Here is a 24,601-nt window from a genome sequence, read left to right as displayed (position 1 = left end):
CCCCACCCTCATGGAAGGGAGCAAAATCGAAGGAGACAAGTGGCTAGGAGAGAGAAAGGGTAGAGAAAGAAGTAAGGAAAAGTTTGAGGCTGCTCTTAGTGCACTTACTATTTTTTTTATTAAACATCTATTACTTTATAATTCCTTTTGAATTTCATTGCATATCCAACATATCTTTACCTTCGGTTTGTTTAACATTTTGAAAATAAAACAGAAATGTTATATAATATTGCTTTTAATTTTCACCGATATCTCAATACGAATATGAGCAGAAAGTGATACATAGAATCATAATATTATCTGTGTAACACAATAAGCAAGTATAATATATATTTTTACTATCTATATATGTTTGAAAATTTGGATGGAGTTTTATACTCGAATCAGGTATGAATCTTGCAAAAAAAAAAATTGCATAAAAGTGGTTTAGAATAAAAAAATATGAAAAGAATGGACTAGAAAATTATGCATGAACCATAAAATATGCTATTTTTGCATGACAAATTTTAGCCGAGTGTTGCCATTTAATGAACTATATGAATATAAATAATTATTATTGAAACAAAAAAAAAAAATAGTATCTAAAATTCAATCCTTCTTAATTTGTTCTAATTTAAATATGAATATAATTAATAATTATTATTTTTAATAATCCACCATTTAACTATTTATTTGTTAAAAATTGATATAAATAATTGGGTATAAAGAGAATTAATCTAAAACAAAATTAATTTATTTTTAAATAATTGAAATCATGAGAGTAGTTTTGGTAAGGTGCTATCCAAACGAACAAAATAATATTTTTGAAAATGCAAGAAATTTTCCCTCTGAAATTAGAAAGACTAACTCTATACTTCAAAAATTTTCAATCCATTTTCCCTCTATTTTCAGTCTATTTATAAACTATTACAGATCTTCTAGAAGCTTCCTAACTAATTCCTTGCATTGGGCTGTTATTCTGGGCTCTTCTTGATTATGGGCTCAATTCATTCTATCTAAAGCTGGGCTTTCAACATGGTTTCCCGGTTCTGGGCTTGACAAATGGAGGCTTGGTCCTAAATGATTGTTCTTGTTTGGCCCACTCTTCACCATCTAGATCGTACTCGGCCCATGTCATTTTTGGTATCCTCATCTGGCCCCATAATCTCTCCCTAATTAATTAGGATGAGATTATAGAAAGGACATAATCATGACCTGACGGCTCGAAGTGGTGACGTGGGGAAGCGAACGGTTGGTTCAGAGACCCACGCTTTGAGATCTGTTGCACCATCTTCAACACAACCCCTTGAATGTTGAATCATTTGTACTTTAAAAAACCCAACTTCCTATCTTTTGCCCTTCTTCAACCTTTCTTATCTCTATCTTTTAGTGTCGTCTTCTTCAATTACTTCTGTCACCTACCTGTATTTTCCGGCGAGCTTCCCTTGTTTTCACTGGCGAATTTTTCCTGTTGCAATTTGACTTTTGCTTTGTGACCGGATACTCTGTAAACTCCCTTTTCAAGGTCAGTTCCTTACTCTTGCTCCTCTCTTTTTAGAAGAAAAGATCTTTACACTTTAAAAATTTCCTCCCTTTTTCAAATGGCTCCCCTTGATCTAAATGTTATTCGTTCAAAAAACAATATCCCAAATAATGTCTCCCTCAAGGTTTATACAGTGAATCTAGATGAGACCACCGGTGAGGGTCTTCTTCCTGGGGAGATTCTCTTTTTAGCTCTTCATTTGAATGTAATCAGATTTCCTCTCCACCCGTTCTTCTGTTATGTCTTCAGCAAATTAGGGCTTTCCCCTTTTCAGGTTAACCCTAACTTCCTTAGGGTGATTTCAATCTTTTTAATTTTGAATCATGATAAGGGTCTTGACCTAGATATCATAGACCTTCTCTTTTTGTTACCAAATCATCAAAACCAAAAGCAATGAAATGTACTTTCACTTCCATCCTATCGAGAAACGATCCATCTGTACGGACAAGCTCTCATTTGAAAAGCGCTGGAAGAAAAACTTAATTGGGGTCAGTGGAAATTGGCGAACTCCATTCGCTCAGACTTTCCCTATCCCAACCACTTTTGGAGAGTGTTCTGTCCTTCAATATAAGAAATTTAAGAAACATCATTCCGACTGCCATTGTGAATCCTGTCTTCCTCGTTTCTATACTTTTCTTTGTAGTTGTCTTCAAATAAATCATGATGAGTTAGTTTACAGCGTTTGCAGGGCCAGACTTGACATTTTGAAAAAAAAGGGTTCAGAACAATATCCCCTCAGCTGCCGACTTGCTCACCCCTGAAAACCTCTATGACATATCAGTTCTAGGATCCATCATGGAGAGTATTCAAATTCCTTCTTTCAGCAGGAGAAAACGTTCGGCTCCTACTTCTTCAGCTGCACCAGCCACCACAGAGACCACTTCAACTGCCCCTATTTTGGTTCCAGCTACCGAGCATCCGACCATTGAGCGCTCTGCATCTACCTCTGCTGAAGTTCAGCCTGTTGAGCCGAACAATGAAACCTCTGACATTCTGACTGAGGCTTCCCCAAATGGTGCTCAGGATGTTGAGGATTCTTCTCAGAACATTGGAGGATCTCCTCCTGACCAGGCTGGTGTTTCAGAGAAGAACTTGGGAAAAAGACCCATGCCTGAAGGAGGTCTTGATCAGAGTGACCTTTCTCCAGCACGAAGGGCCCGGACCCTTTTCAAGGTCACTAACCCTACCCCCTCTCCTCAGCTATCCATTCCGGAGGGGGAATTAACCAGAACTTTGGTTCTTTACCAACAGTAACCCCATGACGCCCCTTTCTTAGTCTTGAGGATGGGTCAATCATTGCCCCCACAGACTCCCTGTTCAAGGATCCACTCACATCATTTGCCTTTTACAAAGGCCTTTGGACTCCCAAAGACATTGAAGTTCAGAACAAAATGACCTTCAATGAAATGTATCAGAAATTCCCAGTAGCTGCTGTTGAGGTAACTCTTCTTCTCCTCTTTATATATTTTTCCTCGTTCTGATTACTTGACTGTTATACTTAACAGAACACCTTTGCCTTTGTGCAGACTTTGTTTGGGATGTTCGCATTTCAAAAGAACATTGAAGTTCTAAACAAGAAGATCAAATCCCTCACTGCTGGTCTCAAAAGATCTGTTGACTCAGAGAGACTAACTAAAAACAAAAACACTGAGCTGCTGGTTAAGCTGAATAAATCAGAGAAAGTGATGAACGCTTTGAGGACTGAGAGAGACGCTCTTAAGGCTGAGTGGGATGCTCTTCAAGATGATGCGGACGTTCTGAAGACAGAGAAGAACGTCGTATAGACAGAGAGGGATGCACTGAAGGCTGAGAAGGGGGACCTGGGGACTTCCAGCACACCTTGATTGCTGAACGGTTGTCCCATTCCAATTCTGAGGAGAAGTTCTCAAACGAGCGCTCTGCTGTGCTGAACGTCATAGGCAGAGTTAATGGTGGCATGAGAGCTCTCTATGCTCGCTTCACTAGGATTGGGGCTCTTAGGTATGCTGAGGGGTATAAAGATGGTTTCATTGACCGTTCTCCCCCCGAGGGCGAATCGAGCTCCTGTGCTGGTCCAGATGAGCTGGATGCCTCTCTGAACATTGACCCGCCAAACCCTTACCAGGATCTACCCTCTGCCTCTGCTGAAAATATTTTTATTGAGTGCCAAGAGATTGCAACTTCAGGGATCATCCCTCATTTTCGCCCTCTGAACGTTCTTCCCATCACCACCATCGTTCCTTCCTTATCAGTTGCCTCTGAAAAAATTCTACTGACTGATGAGGTCATTCATCTTAACTCTCATCCCAGAGATGGTAATGTGGTCAATGGTAAAGAGAACAGCAACGAGCCGACTGGTGATGATGGGGAAGGCAATGAACCTAGACTAAGGGAAGAAACTGCAAACTAGCGTTTTGCTGTTCTTTGTAGTTTTTTTTTTAAAAAGAAAGCATTAACTCATGTACTCCAAGAACTTATCTTGTGATGAATGAAATGATATTTCTGCTTTGCAAAGTTCCTATTTTTCAATTTTGAATGAGTCGATAACTTGATTTTCCTACTTGGTTTTCATTTCACACATGTTCAGTGTTCGGTTATTAGTGCCATTTGCCGCTTGACTTTTATTCTGCACAAGTGTTTGGCATTCGGCTAACAATGCCACTTGCCACTTACTTTGCTAAGTGTTTGGCGCTCGGCTAGAATGTCACTTGCCACTTCACACACTTTTTGGTGCAAGTGTTTGGCGTTCGGCTAATAGTGCCACTTGCTACTTACTTTGCTAAGTACTTAGCGCTCGGCTAGAATGTTATTTGCCACTTTACACACTTTTTGGTGCAAGTGTTTGGCGTTCGGCTAATAGTGCCACTTGCCACTTACTTTGCTAAGTGCTTGGCTCTCGGCTAGAATGTCACTTGCCACTTCACACACTTTTTGTTGCAAGTGTTTGGCGTTCGGCTAATAGTGCCACTTGCCACTTACTTTGCTAAGTGCTTGGCTCTCGGCTAGAATGTCACTTGCCACTTCACACACTTTTTGGTGCAAATGTTTGGCGTTCGGCTAATAGTGTCACTTGCCACTTACTTTACTAAGTGCATGGTGCTCGGTTAGAATGCCACTTGCCACTTCACACACCTTTTGGTGCAAGTGTTTGGCATTCGGCTAATAGTGCCACTTGCCAATTACTTTCCTAAGTGTTTGGCGTTCGGCTAGAATGCCACTTGCCACTTCACACACTTTTTGGTGCAAGTGTTTGGCGTTCGGCTAATAGTGTCACTTGCCACTTAGTTTGCTAAGTGCTTGGCGCTCGGCTAGAATGACACTTGTCACTTCACACACTTTTTGGTGCATGTGTTTGGTTCAAATCAAATTTTGAAACTTAATAAACTCTTTTTATAAATCTTTGAAAAGTTCATACATTTGCAAGAACGTAACCTCAAATGAGTATTGCTTAAAATATAATTCAATATCTACTGGTAGTACCTTTTTAGAGATGTCGCATTCAATGGTTTGCTGACCAATCTTCCAGCCATAGTTTCTAAAGTATATGCCCTTTTTCCTATGGCTTCTGCCACTCTGTATGGGCCTTCCCATGGTGACATCATCTTTTTGACAATCCCCACCTTCTTTTTCAGATTCAGTTCACCAGGTGCAAAGCCTCTATGCTTCACCTTTTTGTTGTGGCTATTTACGAGTGTTTGCTGATAAGATGCGAGCCTTATCGCTGCTGCATCTCTTTTATCTTCCAGCAGATCAAGGTTAAACCTCAGCATGCTGTCATTCTGCTTTTGATTCCACGCTAAATTTCGAACAGTAAGAATTAAGTGCTCAATTGGTATTACTACCTCGGTGCCGTATGCCATAGCAAATGGACTTTCCCCAGTCTGCCATCTCGAAGTCGTTTTATAAGCCCACAAGACGTTCGGGAGCTCGTCCAACCATTTTCCTTTTTCATCCAAGCTTCTTCTTGATACAAGCGAAAATCATTCTGTTCGTGATCTCAGCTTAACCATTTGCCTGCGGATGGTTAACCGCTGCCAACTTATGATTGATTCCATATTCTTCCAACAACTCCCTCACTTGTTTACTGTCAAGATTAGTCCCATTATCCATGATGATTAACTTTGGGACGCCAAAGCGACAAATAATATTACTCCAGATAAAACGTTTAACTTGAGTTTGGGTCACACTAAGATATGGTTCTGCCTTCACCCATTTTGTAAAGTAATCTGTCGCCAGCATAACCTACTTGTTCTGCGACCTGACGGTCGGCAGAGAGCCAACCAGATCCATCCCTCATTGCGGGAAAGGCCATGGTTTGGCCATTACGTGCAAGTCTTCAGGTGGTTGGTGGATCAATGGTCCGAATCTTTGGCACTTATCGCATCTTCTAGAGAATTCTTCTGCACCCCGTAACATGTTCGACCAAAAGTATCCTAGTGTCATTGCTTTATGCGCTAGATATCGTCTTCCTGAATGATTACCACACACTCCCTCATGGATCATTCGCAAGATCTGTCTAGCTTTTGTGGGGGTTACACACTTCAAGTACGGACCTGAGAAAGACCGTCTGTACAACTGATTGCGTACGATAACATACTTTGCAGCATTTGACCTGATCTTTTTTGCTTCTTTGTTCCGCTCGGGCAACACACCATCCCTTATGAAAGTCATGATTGGGTCAATCCAACTCGGCTCATATGGTACAACATTAATTTGCCGAGGGTCTGAGCTGAACGGTTCCTCAAAAATAGATGGCTAAGACAACACATCAACTGGTATTACCCACTACAAGAAAAATGGCTTTTAACAAAGGGCGAAAAATAGTTCTACAACGGGCATGGCCCGTTGTGGTATCCCCTGTCGTTGTTGACTCAGAGTCTTCTACAACTGTTCTAGCATGTTGTGGAAAGGAAACTTTCTACAACGATTGAAAACCATTGTAGAAGTTCATACTATGACAATGGGCAATGGCCGTTGTAGAAAGTGACCCGTTGTAAAAGGTGTCATTTTCTACGACGGACGTTGCCCCTCTTAGAAAGTGACCCGTTGTAGAAGGTGTCATTTTCCACAATGATTATTGCCTGTCGTAGAAAGTCAATTGACATAGCCCGTCAATTGACATAGCCCATCTTAGAAATGTAACTTTCCACAACAATTTTTGCTTGTTTTGCTAGACTTTGCCCATTGTGAAAAGTGGTATATGTATATATATATATTTTTTGTTTCCACCTAAAACAAATATTATGCCTGTTTTTCATGAGATCCAAGACAGAAACCTGGCCAATAACCATCACTCATCCAACATCTCATTCCACAAATATTACACAACCAAAACTCCACCCAAAGTTATATATTTTCATACCAAACCTTGTGCAAATCAACAACATCAACATATATATTTGATGCACGCAAAAAAATATGTCAAGCTTTACAAAAAATAAAAAAGGGCAAATCCCACCAATCATAAACAAATAAATTTCAAGAAGTCTTATATTCATTAAAGATTGCAATGTATAATTCCATCATTGTTGACATATATGTATACCTACGAAAATTGTAACCTGGCAAGTAGCAATACCCACAAAAAATCAAAATATAAAGGCAATTGCTCACTCTTCTAGGCAACCCAATTGGTCTGGTGTTTTTCTTGTCTTGATATCTTCATTGTAGTGCCCATCGTCATATTCTAATACCCTAAGAAGCACACCCAGGTATCCAAAAGAAGATGATAATCTTGAACCTGTAAATAGATAAAATAGAATTGGGTAGAATTAATTAATTTGTTAGAGACAACTAAAGAATGGAAGTAAGTACGTAATGTGCACTTAATATGTAGCATGGTCAGACTATAGAAGAGCAGACAAAATCACATTAATGTTAAAATATGAATTTTAATTTATTAATCCATTTTGCAGAACATTGTCACAAAATTATTTTTGACAACCAAAGAGAAAGAAGTCTAAAAAGATAGATTGTTGAACAACTCTTTTGATCATCCACTCAGTCCAAAGCAGATTCCATGTTCGCTAAACATATGCAAGTCTTTCCGAATCCGAAAGACCCAAAGAATTGTGAATGGACAGCCACTAATGCATTTGAGATTGCACTTAAAATCTCTCACAATGCAAACACCAAGTTTTTAACCTCTCAGGCATGGACCACAACATGTAAAATCCATAAATCATCACAATCAAAACATAGTTGAGGGAAATGACAAATGAGTAATTCAACAAAAAGGAGAATGCTAATATTCTGAGATAGAATGTGACACAGAAAGCATATACGTTGTTTATGTGAATTATAAATATGTATGTCTATGTAAAGTTACTCTTGGTTGACATCAAAATGACTCAACGAGAACCCCAGGAGCAGCTCTTTAACAAATTCAAATGGTAGATCACAATCCCATGGCTGGAAGGTAAACAAAGGATACCCCAAAATAAATAGATGAATAAAAAATTGAAAACTAACCAACTAAGAAACTTAAGCATGAAAGGAATTGATACTAACTGAAGTATCAACAGCTTAGCCCCTCTACAAGAAAACACACACATATTGACCCAAACATTATAGATTACAGTCTCATATAAATTATCTATCTGTAAATTACCAATATCGGTACATGTATATGCACGCACACATGTGTGTAAGTATGTATTTATCTATAACATTATCCTTGGAAACAGGGCATCTCTATTATTTCAAAAGTACAAATTAATCCTACAATCCATCAATACAGATATTTGAATACTCATTCCTGGGTGTTATACAACCTAAGATCATACTCAATATTAGAATTTGATCGATTCAGTTGAAGTAGTGAAACAGTAACTATATATTTTTTGTAAAGAAAACAAGTTCATATAGAAGCAATCAACAAATAAATATAACCCACAATCAAAATAGCTTGGTTTATGTCACTATGCAGACTAAGTATCCACATCTACAACAGCTTGGTGTAAATTGAATATATTCCAAGATCTCATTTATTTTATCTAATCTGTAAGTAGTAAAATTTTGTGTTCTTCCCTTCTAAATGGTGCATGTGTTCAGCTTAGACAGAATTTCAATTTATTAGTTGCTCAATCCGCTTAAAATTTTTCTACTAATGTGTCAATTAGCTAATTCAATATGTCCAAACTTAGACAGAACCAACATGTTCTTGTAACTCTTTCAAATATCTAAAAAGAAAATTTCCAGATTGTTCAAGTACAATTATACAGTTTCTTTGAAGATGGTTGAAATGACAATAATGAGTTACATCAACAGGCATCGCACAAACAACTCCTATCAATCATTTATCTTCAACAATCAGCCAGAATATAATACAATAAGCAGAGGCAAAATGTCTATATCTATTAGAATGTGATATTGGAATCAAAATCAAATGTGATATTCCATATCAAAACCAATTGTGATATTACAAGCACTTCTGAATTTTATGAGATGCTACAGAAAAATTCTTTGAATGTTATACAATCACATGAGCCCAAATTAGCATATCTACAATTTAATGATTAGAATCTTACGTGTAAAGTTTAAATTTTTTAGTTTTCATCTTTTATTAATAGCAGCCACATTTGTAAGCACTTGAGCCTCAAGAACAAGAGGAAAACCTCACATTGTCAATTCCTAAGAGCCTCTTCCGACGACCTTGAATTTTAATGGCACCACTATGATTTGCATAGCATTTCAATGCAGTCATCATCATTTAAATGGTGTCATTTAGACCAAGAACTAAATTTGAATTTCTTCAAAAAAATCCTTACTTTGACAGATTTCAATATCTTGAAATCATTTTTTAGATGCTACCATTTTCAAAATGACTCCATTATGATAAGGAATTTTTCACAAAAAAGCTATGTAAATAGCTAACTGGCCTATTCAAATTCAAAGAAAATCCAAAAATATCCTAAAACCATAGCCTGGAATGAAATCCCACCTGATTTCCATATCATCCTAAATTATTGTCTATCCATGTGATTCATGTTCATGAATGAAATTTCAAATAGTGACATGGACTTGAGCTGTTGGGCACACAACTTTCTCCAATTTTTTCGAGAGGTAGGGGGTGATCTAATTAAAAAGCTAATTCAGAAACTTAAAATTACCAAGAAGTCTATTAAAACTTGGAATAGAGAAAAGTTTGGATCTGTTCATGAGGTAGTGGTTTCGTGCAGCAAGAATCTTGAGAATTATCAACATATTTTAGCAATTGATCCCATGAATGTGGAAGCTATAAAAAAAAATACATACCTCAAGCATCATTTAAGCAAAAACTCAAAAATGCAAACTTATCCCAGGCCGTGCATGTAAACCAAATAGTGTATCCCAAAAGAAGTACACCTAGGTATCCCAAAAGAAGATGATAATCTTGAACCTGTAAATAGAGAAAAAATTGGAAGTAGATGATAATCATGTATCTCTATCTTGTATTTTAATATTTTGGAAGTTCTAAGCAAAAAAAAATTGATACCTCAAGCATCATTTAAGCAAAAACTCAGAAATACATGCTTATCCCACGTTCGGCCCTGCATGTAAACCAAATAGTGTTTTTCATATTGATATATCATTAAAAACTTTTTAAAACGTGCTCAAAAAAGTATTGAATTACTTCCACACCAGTGAGTGACCATGTGATACCCCTCGGATCCGAGACACAGGTTGATCAGGCCCAGGCCCAAACCCGAAGGAAATATCAAACAATTAATATTTTAATGAACACAGAATACAAGTTGAAATAAGAAATAATTAATAGCTGAAAGAAAACTAAATAAAATCCTTAAATATTAAAACTGAACATCCACTAATCCGAAACCTCCAATTAATTAACAACTCGGGAATCCATCTAGTGGACCCCTAATAAAAATCCCAACTGTAAAACAAAATAACTGAAATAAAATCCAAAGCTAATAAGATAGTAGTCCTACGTAGTCAGAAGAATAGAAATCCGTATCTGCTCTGCACGATCAAACCCTAACCCTGGAACTGACGAACACCTGAAAAATAAGAGAGTGGGTCAGGCCTACATGCAAGTCGTATTCTACTACGATCCAAACAGGAATCCGATACACAGGTACATCCTAGATAGACTCAACAATAGCTAGAGTAGTCCATATATGTATAAGTACACTATAGGACGCTCACTAGTCCAATAGGTCTGTCTCAACCTGAGTAGAGATACCATGCAAATGGCACATAATGTGGTCATGTGTACCTAGACCTACCAGGGAACACCTCTGTCCAGCTATCCATCCTAGGCGATATACGTACCCTAACCATTGTCCTGAGACTCAAGCTCATACCATGGTACCATAACATAAGTATATAAAGTCCGTTCCAAGTGTGTCATTCAAAAGGTTTATTGACCTGACACCTAGTTATAAGTAGGACTTAAATTTTGTAGTTAATCCATCTTATTTCAATATAGGTAGGACTTAGTGTTTGAACTAATCCATCCCCAATATAGGTAGGTCTCCGTGTTTTGAACCGAGCCATCCCTAATATGCCACCGTCCCATACCGGTGCATAAACATCCATATAAGCAGGACTTAACGTTTTATAGTTAATCCAACTTATTCCAAGATAGATAGGATTTAGTGTTTTACCAATCCATCCCTAGTATTCCACCGTCCCAAACTGGTGCATACAAACCTCCACATAACATAATTGTTAAAACAATAATTGTTATTTATATACTACTATCCAAGATATGCATCATATAGTTTAACACATATATCATGATATTAGACATTCATTATAGAGTCTAAAATCACATTCCAACTATTTAAATTGCTACCATGAGTCACAGCATTTGCATCCTCCATAAACTCCACAAATTGATACAATTAATATACATACATATCAATTATGTTCCAAACCAAGTATAGATGACCTCTCTAATATACTACACTGGTAACACTGATTAAATGTAATTTACACAGTGAACAATTATATAAAACAGAACCTTCAAGTTTTAGCAACTGATTTAAACATCCAAAACAGTGTGCATTCTACCGTTATTCCTTAACTGCAACTCACTCCATTCCTTTGTCTAATTATGAATTAATGTTTTTCCATCATAATACCAATCTTATAAAGTCCCATACATTACTTAAAACAATTTAAACGAAGTGCATACACCCAGTATAGCCCAAACAGTCCCTAAAAATCAATTCTGTAGCATTTTAGGAAAGAGCAGGCTCTTTAAAAATTTAGAGCCTACTCAAAACCACTTAGAGCCGGCTCTAATTCACTTAGAGCCTGCTCTAAATCACTTAAGAGCCGGCTCCAACTCTTTGGGAGCCGACTCTAAGGGTTTTGGGAGCCTGCTCTTTCTCCCTTAGCAGCCGTTGTCCGTTTTCCCTTTGTCTTCTTCGACTCCGGTGATTAACAGAGCCTCTGTATTGTGTTTTAATTATCATTCTAGGTTCAATCTTAGTCCTAGATAAATTTTAAACCACCAACATCCAATCAGAACATGTATGGAACACAAGTTTTGAAACAATATCACAGAAACTCCGTCAGAACTTTTAAGCAACTAACCACAGATTAATTCAGTGAATTTTTATATATTGTTCAAAATACTTGTTCTTGAGTCACATTACTAATCTCAACTAAAACAAAGCTTAATCGTAAACCACAGAAGAAACAAATAACAGAACATAAAAGGAAATGCAAAGCAGTTATTTCAACGAGTCTAAACAAAATTCATGCATGCATAAAAGACTTGTTATAACGTTTATTTAAATCCGTTTTATCCTTGATTTAATCCTTGGAGTTTAACTAGGCATGCACAGAACACGAATTAAAGGGAAAGAGAAGAACAGAGACTTGCCTTGAGTTTCAGTTTTGAAACTCTAATCCACCGTTTCTGAGTTTTCCGTCAATGTCCTAGACTGCCGTTCCACTCCTCCGGTGCTCTTGGTTCAACCCAGAACTCCCCCTTGAGCCCCTCTCTAAATCTCCTAAGGTTCACTCTCCATTTTCTCAAAATCTCTCTTTGTTGCTCTCTGCAGTTTCTCTCTATTTCTTAGGTACGTGAGAAGAGTTTTGTGTATATCCCCAAAACCCGAAACCCGCATTATGATATATATATACATATAGAACCAAACCTTAAACCTAATTCCAATACTTTTACAAACAGGAAATAAAACCCTAAAAATCCATTCACTAACTATGTCGGCGACAGCAGTGTAAAATAAAACCCTAATATTACTAACACAGTTAATTCACATAAGCACGTAATTAATTAACATACTTAAAAATACAATTAAGTTAATGAAACAAAACAAAATACAATTTAAATAACCAATTAAAATAAAATAATTAATTCAACAAAAACGAGCAAATAAACACGTAAAAACAAATAAACAGGCAATAAAACAATTAACTTAATAAAAATGCAATTAAATTCCAGGACTATCCTTTTAAAATTAGGGGTATTATAGAGTAGATAAACAAATATATATATGTGTGTGTGTGTGTGTGTGTACAGAGAGAGAACAAAATAAAAAAAATTGCACTATTCAACCAGTCTTCTTAGAATCAAGAGAACATATTGGAAAAGAGACAATAAATTAAATTAGAGCTCCTACCAAAATGAAAGAAGGAAGGAAGAAAAGGGAGGAAAAGAGTCAAAACAAATAAAGGGAAGATAAGCCCTGTTATTATACAAATCATTGGGAAAAAATGCAGATTTAAAAATATTAATTTAGACTTACGAATTTTGATGAACCTGCTAGGCCATGCAATTGTCTCACCCGTCACATGTTCAAGAGTATTGTAAGATTGAAGAATTCGGTACATCGGCACGTTGGGTTCAATGACTCCAGTGAAATATATTTTCCAGCATTCAAAACCAAGAGGAACATCATCTATAAGGTCATCAGGATCTATTGAATCAACTTCACCCTTAGCAACAATTACTCCTGTCCCATTATAATGCAATAACTCACACTTCTTATGGACAACATCTTCAGTAGGTGGGGCTTGAGGTGGAGCACAGGACTGGTTGTTAGCATTTTGTGCCTACCATAATATTGAATCGTTGATGAAAAAAAACAAAGAAACAAAATAATTAATAATGCTTAAAAAAGAGACTTATTGACTAAGAGTTGTGTATACACACATATATGCTATTGATTTTGTAGTTCACTTACCATCAGTGCTTCTATTTGCTGTTGCATTTTTTGTTGTTTTTGTTGTTGTTGCTGCAACTGTTGTTCCAAGGCTCCAATCGTCCGATCATATTTTCGAGAAACAACATTCCGGGCATTTATTTTTGTCATTGTTACCCCAAACCCTAATGGTCTCACTCTTCCTCGATGTTCAGGACCCATTATATGTGAGATTGCATCAACATGAATTCCTGTACTCTGAGTGGTCCTGGTATATTCTTCCATTTTTTCCTGAAACAATAATATATGTAGAACACATTTTTTAGTTTAATAAGTATATAAATGACCAACTACTAAAGCTAAAAGTAAACATTTGTTACCACTGCCTCCTTGGCTGTTTCATTTATATAACTTTTATCCTTTCTTTTATGCGCTTTAATCCACACGTCTACTCTTGTAATGGAATTGGGCGCGTCTGACTTTCTTTCTACATAAGAGTATAACATAATTAAAAGCCCTTAAACATAAACATTTAAACATATTACTAAGGTTGATTCTCATAAAATAAAATAAAATAAAATAAAATAAAAACTATGAAAATCAAAATATTACCTCACAGCTATTTTAGTTCAAGTATACTACATTCTCAGCATTATCATTTCAAAGGACATAGTGGGCTGTCAAGGGCAATTACAGGTTCAGCACTCATGTTTGAGTGCTATAATCATGCTATACTCTGATTGTCCATCATATAAGCATGATTGAATTGATGATTTGGAGTTACACAAGTTGAATTATGGTCAAGAAAGTGACCATTACAATTTCAGTTCTGGCAGACCTCACAAACTATGGTTTGTTTAAGTGTTTACATGCTTGCTATGTGTGCTGTGAGTACAATACCCGTGTGTAATTGCAGTGTTCTTTATTATGTATGTCAATAAAACTATTCTGAATACAAGAAAGTGCGCAATGAATAGAGACTGTTTGGGAGCTGATGTGCTTAACTATTGTGTTGATGGTCATTTGGATAGATATCCAATTCTTACTACAGCAGAAGACACACACCTTTACTACATCATTTGTGTCAGCAGGCTGTGTAGCATAAGGAAACCAATGAAGTTGCATGTCCTTTACATAATTTTTGTTTATAGAGTGGGCCAACAAACACAGCCCAAACAAAGCGTGCAATAGCAATCACTAGATAAAGAGATGGGTGTCTCCATTAATAGCCTCAAGCAATCACTGGCATGTATATGTATAAAATTAATCTTTTTATATGTGCGTGTGTGTGTAAAGTATGTACAAAGCCCAAACAGGCCCAGGAGATATAGAAGTAAAACAGGCTCAGCTACCTGACGGCCCAATTTTATATGCATATGAAACACAGGGCTACAAAAGTGTAGCAACTCTAAAATTCTTATGAATACAGTATTTATTAAATACGATAGAGAATGTCAGTGGGGGCATGAAAAGTGAAAACATTATACTTCGATATATATATATATGTGTGTGTGTGTGTGTGTGTCAGTGGTCAATGATGTGATCTTACTTAGCCTGCAAAAACCTTGCTAATATTTTGACATAGTTTTTCTCCCAAGAGTATAAAATACTTGATCAAACCAAATTGCATCTCTCTTTAGCATAAAAGCCCATAAACATAAACATTAAAACCTCACACAAATTAAGCAATGATATTAAAAAAAAAAATTTGAAAAATCTATTTCATTACCATCTCCTTGGTCAACCCTGCATATCCCAATCCGTCATAGTGTGGGGGGTTTTGTTTTTAGCTTTTAATTCTTGCTTTTTCTATCTTTCCACCTACAAATACAAAATTTTAGATAATTTATATACGTCATGCAGAAAAATGAAAAGGTAAAAAGGACATATAATTCAAAATATATACTCACAGCATGCTCTTTTGATAAACGCAGCCTAGCAAAACTTAGCCACTCCTCCATTGTGGGCATAGTGTCAGGCTTCATGAGTTGTATATTTCGTGTGTTTTTTCCCACCTTCAGCACATCACTTGTGATAATTGATTTATGGGTGCGCTATGCAGCTCCCATCTTTTGAAATGAGTATCGAGATGCACTATCGTCAACATTAAACTGCATCTATAGTCAAATTCCAAAGGTAATGGAAACAAGTCATTAGTTGACACTTTAAACAAGCATTTAACTGGGCAAAAACTGAGCGGAAATTATATTTAGTTTCTGTCTAATATACTCCCATTTTATAAAAATAAACAATTTTAAAATACCTGTACGGCCTCCCATAATTCATCTCCGAATTGCTCCAGTACTGTGTTCCATCTTCGTATAGTTACCGGCACAAGCTCCCGCACTATTATCGGAAGGGCTAAATTATATTTCTTACCAATTTGCCCAATTGGATGATCGTTTTCATCAAATTCCACACGGGGCTTCTTTTCTTGTGATGAAGCAATACCACACAATGTAGACTTCCCCCTAACCTTTCATTTCGTAGCACTTGTTGCGGTGTCCACAGGGGTAGGGACTTGAGAACTTGCATGATTTGGATGAAGGCTCACCAACTACTACATTTTGGTCACCTGTGGATGTATGAGGGGAGTTTGAACCCCCATCAGAAATGCACATAACTGAGGGTTGACGCACCATACCAGCCAAAATTGCTTGACGCTCCCGTTCTAATCTTTTTGTAACTTTTCTAGAACTCTTCATTCCAAGTACATGAAAATTGATATAAGAACATTAAAAACACAATAAAAATATGGCCATACCTAAATTTAAACATTAAACTACAAATAATAAAAACATTAACTAAGGTTGATGCTTACCTCGGCATAGTCAGACATAATGATAAGGATGTAAAAATTGATCTGCGTAGAAGCTTAAAAATCTGCAGTGAGAAGAATAATAACAAAGTAATACAATGACGCAAATGAATTATTATCTCACTAGCTAATAAAGAGTGAAACAATCTCCAACAACAGAACAATATTTTATTAATGGACATACCAAAACCAGATTGCACACTAAATAAGAGCCACCAAAAAATAAGACCAACAATTACTATAACCCTTAATTCTACACTATTAGGTCCTCGCAATCATCTCGTACATATGGATGATCGTCATCATCAACAATGTCAAGTCTTGATATATCTAAAGGGGCGTAAGGCACATGAGGGTTTTCTTCAAAACTATCTTCATCATGAGATCCTCTAATTGATGCTTTAAGTACAACATACCAACTTGACATTTCGGATTCCTTAGAATAAAACACTTGCTTAGCCTGCAATGCAAGGATATATGGATCTTTTGCAAACTGACTTTGACCTTCACGAAGGTTCACCAACGTAAATCCATCATCAACTTTGATGCCATTTCTAATGTTTGCCCAATCACAATCAAATAATGGCACCTCAAAAGTGTAGTAGTTCAACAAAATTATATCTTTCAGAATGCCATAGTAAGTTATTTTTTCAATAACTTGATTTGTGTCTCTCACACTAGATCGGCATATAGTTTCAGCTTCAATAAAAACACCACTATCTTGTGTGCTTCTCTTAATATCCTTTGTGTGAAATCGTTGACCATTCACAACATAGCCAGCATAGGACATTGCTTCTGTTCTAGGGCCACGTGCAAGCCACTTTAACTTACCTGATACATTTGTACTTGAACAGATCATAGTTTTTATCTATGAACTGAAGGTCTCCATATGTCTCTTTTCTAACAAATGTTCATTCCTTGCTAGACGACTGTCAGAACGCCTGAGTTCCTCCCGATGCTTTCTAACATGTAAAATAATATGGTTATTCAAGTTTTTTGGATAATTATTAAAGAAAAAAATATTTATTAATAATATCTTACTCTATGTATGGTTCGACCTCGTCACTGTTGAATAATACATAACGGTGAGCAATGGCTAACATGTCAGGAGGAATGGGTTTTGAAATTCCCTTAGATATTGGGCGTCCTCTTTCCGTACTTTCACATTCAATATCTTCATTTCTAGATCGACGAAACCCTATTTCAGATACTTTTTCCATATGCTCACTACAAAATTGTACAAATTCATCCACCAAATAACATTCTGCTATGCACCCTTCCGGTCTTGCTCGATTCCTAACATATCCTTTATAAACCTTCATAATCCTATGTATGACGTGAGAAAATTATATCTGTAAACTAACTAATATCAATAACTACATATAATAAAATAAATATTATAAATATATTACCTCTCAAATGGGTACATCCAACGAAAGTGAACTGGTCCACAAAGACGAGCTTCTCGTGCAAGATGAATGGTGACGTGTACCATAATGTCGAAGAAAGATGGTGGAAAAAACCTTTCACACATGCATAAAGTTTCAACAATTTCATTTTCAAGTTTTTCCAATTGCTTCCTATCAATCACCCTTTGGCATATTCCATGGAAATACGCACATAAGCGAAATATAGCATTCCTCGGACCTTTATGTGCTAATCCACGTAAAGCTATAGGTAATAATTGTTGCATCAAAACATGACAATCATGGGATTTTAGGCCACTAATCTTGCATTCACCCAATGAGACTCGTTGCCCAATGTTTGAAATATAACCATCAGGCAACTTCAACTGTTGTAACCTTTTCAAAAATTGCCCTTCTCTTCCTTTGATAATGTATAGAGTGCTGGTGGCAAGTAATGTTTCGTGCTTGATTCCTTGGGTGCAAATCAACCCTAATGCCCATTTCTTCCAAATCCATACGAGACTTGAGTCCATCCTTTGATTTTCCCTTCATATTTAATAAAGTACCGAGAATGCTCTCACAAACATTCTTTTCAATGTGCATCACATCCAAATTGTGGCGAAGAGGTAATGCCTATCATAACAAGAAAATATGAATTATTCGTAAAGAATGTGATCTCCTCAAAGAAATAATAATGCCCAAAAAAGTTAAACTCCGTAATGATTTCAAATTACATACCTCCCAATATGGTAATTCAAAAAATATAGACCTTTTCTTCCATGGCGAAGTGCTGGGTTTTTTTTTGGAAGTGTTGCTCTTTTGGGAAAGATTTTCGTTGGACCTCTTATGTTTTTAGAAGATTTTACTTTGGAATTCATGCATATTTTAGGCGTTTTTCCCCACTTAATTCTCAAAATTCTCAACAACACGAAAAATTTCTGAACCAGATAATGGTCTAGGTGGCCTCCTCAATTCTTCTTTTCCATCAGACCAAGTTTTCTTCTTTCTATATCGGTGATTAATTGAAAGAAATCGCCGAGTATCCCTAAACACAGTCTTCCTACTACACGGCAGCCACTCTGAGCATGTTTCTTTAGCACACACTGGACAACCACACTCACCCTTTGTTGCCTGACCAGACAGATTAGAATAAGCCGGTAAATCATTAATTGTCCACATCAATATCACCTTCAAATTAAACATAGATTTAGTAAATGAATCGTAAAGCTGAACACCTTTTTCCCATAACTCCTTTAAATCTTCCACCAATGGCTCCAAAAACACATCAATATTATTCCCTGGTTGCTTTGGCCCTGAGATCAACATCATCAACATCAGATTCTCTTTAGACATGCAAAGCAATGGGTCAAAATTATATACAACTAAAATCATCGGCCAGCAACTATGTTTAGTGCTAAGATCGCCGAATGGATTTACCCCATCGGCCGCAAGGCCAAGCCTTAAATTTCGAGGATCGGATGCAAAACACGGCCACTTCTTATTTATGATATCCCACGCAAGTGAATCAACTGGATGTCGCATATTTCTATCTTGACTTTTATTTGTTGAATGCCACAATACTTATTCAGCCTTTTCAATCGATCGAAACAAACGCCTAAATCTTGGTAATATTGGAAAGTACCATAACACCTTAGCCGGAACTCCTTCTTGAACCTTACTATTCTGTGTGTTCATTTTCCACCTTGAAGAATCACATTTTGGGCATGCATTCATATCCTCCTTTTCTTTTATAAACAAATAACAATCATTAATGCAAGCATGTATTTTTTCATACCCCAAATCAAATGTCTTTAATAGCTTCTTTGCTTCATACATTCCTTTAGGAAGCTGGTTATCTGGTGGAAGCATAACACGAAGAATTTTAAGAAGCTCATCATATCCGGTGTCAGATAGATTAAAAGCAGCTTTATGCTTATATAAAGCAACAGTTGCTGAGATAATTGTAAATGTCATGCAATTTGTATATAAAGGAGTTTCAGCATGTTCCAACGCCTCTCTAAACTCATCCTCTATACTTCCTTCAATATGCTTTGTAGCAACGTTGTCTTCACCACCAAAATATGCATCCCTGAACATCTCATACGTTTCAGGTATTTCCATACAATTTTCATTGCCTTCATTTACTACTTGTGTACTCCTCTTCTCTCTATGAAAGACCCATACAGTGTAATTGGAATCCATTCCCTTTTCCACTATATGCTCGTATACCTTATGGTAATGTTGATATTGTGAGTTTAAACAAAGTTTACAAGGGCATAAAATGGTATCTCGATTCCTTGCATTAACGCGAGCCCAAGCGACAAATCTTTCTGCTCCATTTGTATACTCTTCTAAAGCTCTACAATTAAAGACTTAAAACTTTTAATTATTACCAAAATAAGAGGTATAATGTTTTAGCTTTTATCAATAAAGCTATTTGTTATTCTAATAACCTGTCATCGAGGTGCATCCAACCTTTATCCCCCATAGCTTTTTGCTGACTTATTCAATAACTCTAGTAGAAGTTATTGATAACCTACACCAACTTCATCATGAGTCAAAAAAGATTAATTTTGTGATTATTAACTCATACCAATAATCTCCGGACAATATAATAATTTCTCGCTATTACTATATTAATTATCATGAGACATGCATACAGGTGATAAAATTGATTATTAAAGGATAATAGTTGAAACATCTAAACATCTAATAGCAAGTCACAACTCAAAAGTTGAACTAATAGGTTTGAAGTCAAATGGAAAAAAGAGTAATTAAAGCTAGAAACAATTTAGTAATCACATCTTTACAAAACAAATTAAAAAGGGTCACATCAAGACCAATGATTCCAATCCTAATTCAGGCCTGTAAACAATAATCCACTTCCTAGACCAAGACTGGTTTAAGCAGGAATTAAGAACTCTGGCACAAGATCAAGATAGAGACTTCATAAAGCAAGAAATACACAACAGAAATGAAGAGTAGTACATAGGTTCATTTTGATTACATATTTGGACCGGATTACATATTTTTTTGTACATTAGAAGAGTAGGAATACACAGTTTCATTAGGTTTAGTAGAAAACTAGAAATGGGGACAAACCCCTCAATGGTATACAAGAAAATTTGTTAAACAATAACACATCACATTTTGATCCAACTTATCATCAGTGATGTGTTGAATCGTAGAATAACTCAATACATTATCTATTTTATTCCTTTCCTTTTCCTTTTTCTTTTTCCTTTTGGGTGTGTTTGTGGGGTGGGGGAGGGAAGTGGGGGGTTGGGAGTGGAGAGACAGCAAGTCCTAACAAATTGCAAGCATGCCCAGTGCATGAGGATCTTGTGCCTTACAATTCTCCTACTCTTTGAATGGTAAATCAGTAAAGATGCCCAAAACCCATACCTTAGCCAATTCTTCAAGAATTATTTCCCTCACAAAAGCACTCTGCTAAATTTTCAATCAGATCTACAGTTAATTTCATGATCTATAATAGTCCACAACTATGAAAAAAAAAAACAAAGAAGCATCAAGATTGTTGTACCTTCTCATTTAATGTGAAAGAAAGGATTTGCCAGACAACCACCCTGGTATTGTTGTCTTCTACTTGCTTCTTAACCAAAGCCCTCTATGTTCTGGCATGAAGGGACTACCATAAGATTATTTCATGTTTTGAGTAAAATTAGCTGGTGGGACTGGAAATCACAAACCAACATTGTTGGAAAAGAAACAAAAAAAGGATCTCATTCACTAGTATGTCAAAATAATTTTTCAAGAAAACAACTAAATTCTCATGAGCAATCTAGAACATTAAAAATAATTACAATAATGGTTGGACATGAGATTTAAGATAATGGCAGATGAATGTACTTCAAAGAAACTAAATATATAAATAAATACAACAAATTAGTGATATGGAAAGAAGTAAAGCATCTCCTTATAAGAGATACATCTCAAACCCATGATGGCGACTAATGTTTAGAAACCAAGACCAAACAAGCTGACCACCAAAGTCTTAGCTCAAGTAGGAGAGGTTAAGGGTTCAAGCCCCTATTGGAACATATGTGTAACTTACCTATTGAAAAAATAAATAAATAAATAAAACCTGCTTAATTAAATTCCAGTACTATGATTTTTATTATCAAATCCTTCACTTTATTGGGCTACTGTTGCATCTTCCAATCTATCATCATATTCTACCAGTTTAACATATATTTACATAAAAAGTTGGGAAAATGGAATTTGAAATTCCAGAGTTAAATGTTGTTACCGACTTGAATAAATGGCAAAAGGTGCAGATCCCCTATAATGCACCAAAGGGGACAGTGCTTCGAACCAACACCCATCAACCCTCCCCCTCCTTACGAGGAGGTCTCAACTCTATAATTCTCAAGAAAATATCACTAGCAGCTATTTTTTTATAAAAATATTTATAGTTGCTATTTTACCACTCAAAGATTTAATCATTTTCTCTTATCAAGCCTCTTGTAATCATTTGTAAAATTTTAAGCAATATTTCTTTTTAAGAGAATTTAAAAATACTCATTTATTGCTCGTCAGCAGTACTATGATGTCGTTAAAAGCCTATTTTTCTTCGGAGATAGAACAATAAAATCTCCAATTACCTAATCAAGTCTCATTTAGGCATTCGAACGTTCTCATTAGGCAAGAAAAAGCCAACAGTTGAATACTTGAATATTGGTGGCAAGAAAAGTGAAAAGTAAATCATATTGGAGCATTTAAGTTTTGTCACTTCTACTTGATTTGACTCTATTTTATTTAATTTTTACACATTAGGGCAGCAATACTAACTTCATCATTTATTCAGTGATGTCAATTGTTCAAATACCTTCATAGAAAAATGTCCTGAGATGGAAGTTAACGAACTTCTCTCAATTACAAAGGTTAGAAATAGCCATATCACGTTCAAACCTTCAAACAATTTCAGCATACCAATTATCATGAAAATCCACACAAGGCATAAACAAGTATTGACATTTTTTATAACAAAATTTCATTAGACAACTGTACAAAGGCCAAGAACAACTGTTCAAAAGGCCTACTATCTCTCAATCTATCCACAAAGTCCTCCAAAGATTTACAATACCACCCATTAACCCAAAAAATACAAAATTCAAGATGGAATGTTTTAGCAGCCAAATAGGAGTCTTCATCACCATCAAAAGACCTCCTATTGACACTTTTTTAAATGGGATTTAATTCATTATGTTGTGCAGCTTCACTAGATAATAAGTTTACAACCTTATTAGCAATTTAACACCTCCAATTATCTACCTCAATCACTTCAAGAGATCTAGATTGCTCTTAAATAGTCATAACAGAAACCTGGAACCTTTTCGCAGATTATCCTACCTTCATCAATGGTGTGTGGGAAGATATATGCCCAATTGTTGACATTGCTGATATCTTACCCAAAAAAAAAAAAAAAAAGAAGATATATTACATGTCAACCATTCAAATATCAGAAATCATTATCCAACAACTGAAATTCAATCACTGAATGAATCATTTTAATACTTATAACATGAATAATGAACATCAACAAAAAAAAAAATGTTGGTTTTTCCCCCCACATTTTTATCATCAGTTCTTAAAATTCTTATACTGTCTAACTCTAGGTTGAAATCTCATCACATATGTAATGGAGTTTACATTTGAAAGCAACATTCCAAGCTCTTCCTTCTATTTCAATATCTCTTCCTTAGGAAGTTCAACAAGTTTTTTCCGCATTTTGTTTATTTAGATACGAGTGTAACACACACACACACACACACACAAAAACCCCTCAAATGAGGTTCAGAAAATATGTGCGTTAGACTTTAGCATATTTAGATAGTCTATCTTTTTTTCTTTTGAGACTCTACAAATTGCCAAGGGAACGCAGAGATGATCAAATAGGAAGTTAAAAAACAGTAGCTGTGTTAGAGAGGCTTAAACTAATCCACCATGCTGTGAAAGATGAAAAAAAGAAAAAAAATTGATGAGAGTTACAGAAGGAAGAGAGGAGAAGAACAGAGATGAAAGTTGAACCAAATATATATATATATATATATATATATATATATTCAGAGAAGAACCGAGATGAACCAAGAACATAGATACGTACCTGGGTTATTTTCCTCTGAAGGTGAAACTCGCGAAATTTGGGCTTAGATGATTAGGGTTTCGTGGGGATTTTGGTTGATGGATCGATGTGTGCGAAGTGGATTTTGGTTGATGGATCGATGTGTGGGTAGGGATGTCAATTTTTACCGCCCCGTTAATAACGGATATGGAAACACTTGTTATACCTTTGGGGCAGACATGGATACAAATTTTGTACCCGTCGAGAGTCACGGGGCAGGTAAGGGTTCAATATACATATCCTAGGGGCCCCGCCCCGCCCCGCATATAACTATATTTAATATATATATATATATTAATAAGTTATTTTAGCGGCTTACCCAATTACCCATCTCTTACAATCCTAATTTGGGATGTAAACTTGGTATTAAATTTGCTTTCGTTTTGGTTATAGTAGAAGTTGGAGCTTAGAACTTCTTGTGATTTGGTTGTATTAAACTTTTATTTTTGCTTATTATGTTCTCTGAATTATGTTATGTGCATGTTATTTTTTTTATTTTTATTAGGATACATAATTTTATTTATGTTGTGTCATTCCTAGACTTTGCACATTTAAATAGCAGGAGTTTAAGTTCCAAAAAGTGGGAGAAAAAAATTTGTTAGTGGGGCGGGC

The 24,601-nt window shown here is 36.0% G+C and overlaps 2 protein-coding genes across 8 annotated transcripts; both read right to left on the bottom strand.

The window, feature by feature from the left end:
• Positions 1-6,965: 6,965 nt before the first annotated feature.
• LOC132311689 (uncharacterized) lies at positions 6,966-15,370 on the bottom strand. The gene is made up of 8 exons (XM_059809731.1): positions 15,350-15,370; positions 14,001-14,107; positions 13,663-13,911; positions 13,225-13,531; positions 10,432-10,500; positions 9,978-10,032; positions 9,758-9,881; positions 6,966-7,241 (listed from the first exon to the last, which is right to left on the bottom strand). Exons 3-5 carry the CDS (start codon positions 13,903-13,905, stop codon positions 10,478-10,480), a joined length of 573 nt encoding a protein of 190 aa, XP_059665714.1. The 5' UTR covers positions 13,906-13,911; positions 14,001-14,107; positions 15,350-15,370; the 3' UTR covers positions 6,966-7,241; positions 9,758-9,881; positions 9,978-10,032; positions 10,432-10,477.
• Positions 15,350-24,092, bottom strand: LOC132311687 (uncharacterized). 7 transcript variants are annotated; one of them, XM_059809728.1, is made up of 9 exons: positions 23,972-24,092; positions 23,218-23,271; positions 21,389-21,479; positions 17,851-21,291; positions 17,480-17,764; positions 16,442-17,400; positions 15,884-16,319; positions 15,531-15,737; positions 15,350-15,441 (listed from the first exon to the last, which is right to left on the bottom strand). In XM_059809728.1, the coding sequence occupies exons 4-6, from the start codon at positions 18,375-18,377 to the stop codon at positions 17,307-17,309; spliced, it is 906 nt and encodes a 301-aa protein (XP_059665711.1). In that variant the 5' UTR covers positions 18,378-21,291; positions 21,389-21,479; positions 23,218-23,271; positions 23,972-24,092; the 3' UTR covers positions 15,350-15,441; positions 15,531-15,737; positions 15,884-16,319; positions 16,442-17,306. The 7 variants fall into 7 exon arrangements, with proteins under 7 accessions (XP_059665711.1, XP_059665708.1, XP_059665710.1 ...); XM_059809725.1 differs by lacking the exon at positions 23,218-23,271 and having other exon boundaries at positions 17,851-18,477; positions 18,583-21,291; XM_059809727.1 differs by lacking the exon at positions 23,218-23,271 and having other exon boundaries at positions 17,851-18,975; positions 19,080-21,291.
• Positions 24,093-24,601: the final 509 nt, after the last annotated feature.

The sequence above is a fragment of the Cornus florida genome, unplaced genomic scaffold (assembly GCF_030987335.1).
Source record: "Cornus florida cultivar Cherokee Brave unplaced genomic scaffold, ASM3098733v1 CherokeeBrave_3.0.0_Hap2_Chr06, whole genome shotgun sequence".
NCBI lineage: Eukaryota > Viridiplantae > Streptophyta > Magnoliopsida > Cornales > Cornaceae > Cornus > Cornus florida.
The sequence above is the reverse complement of the archived record's forward strand: the minus strand, read 5'-3'. Positions and strand labels throughout refer to the sequence as shown.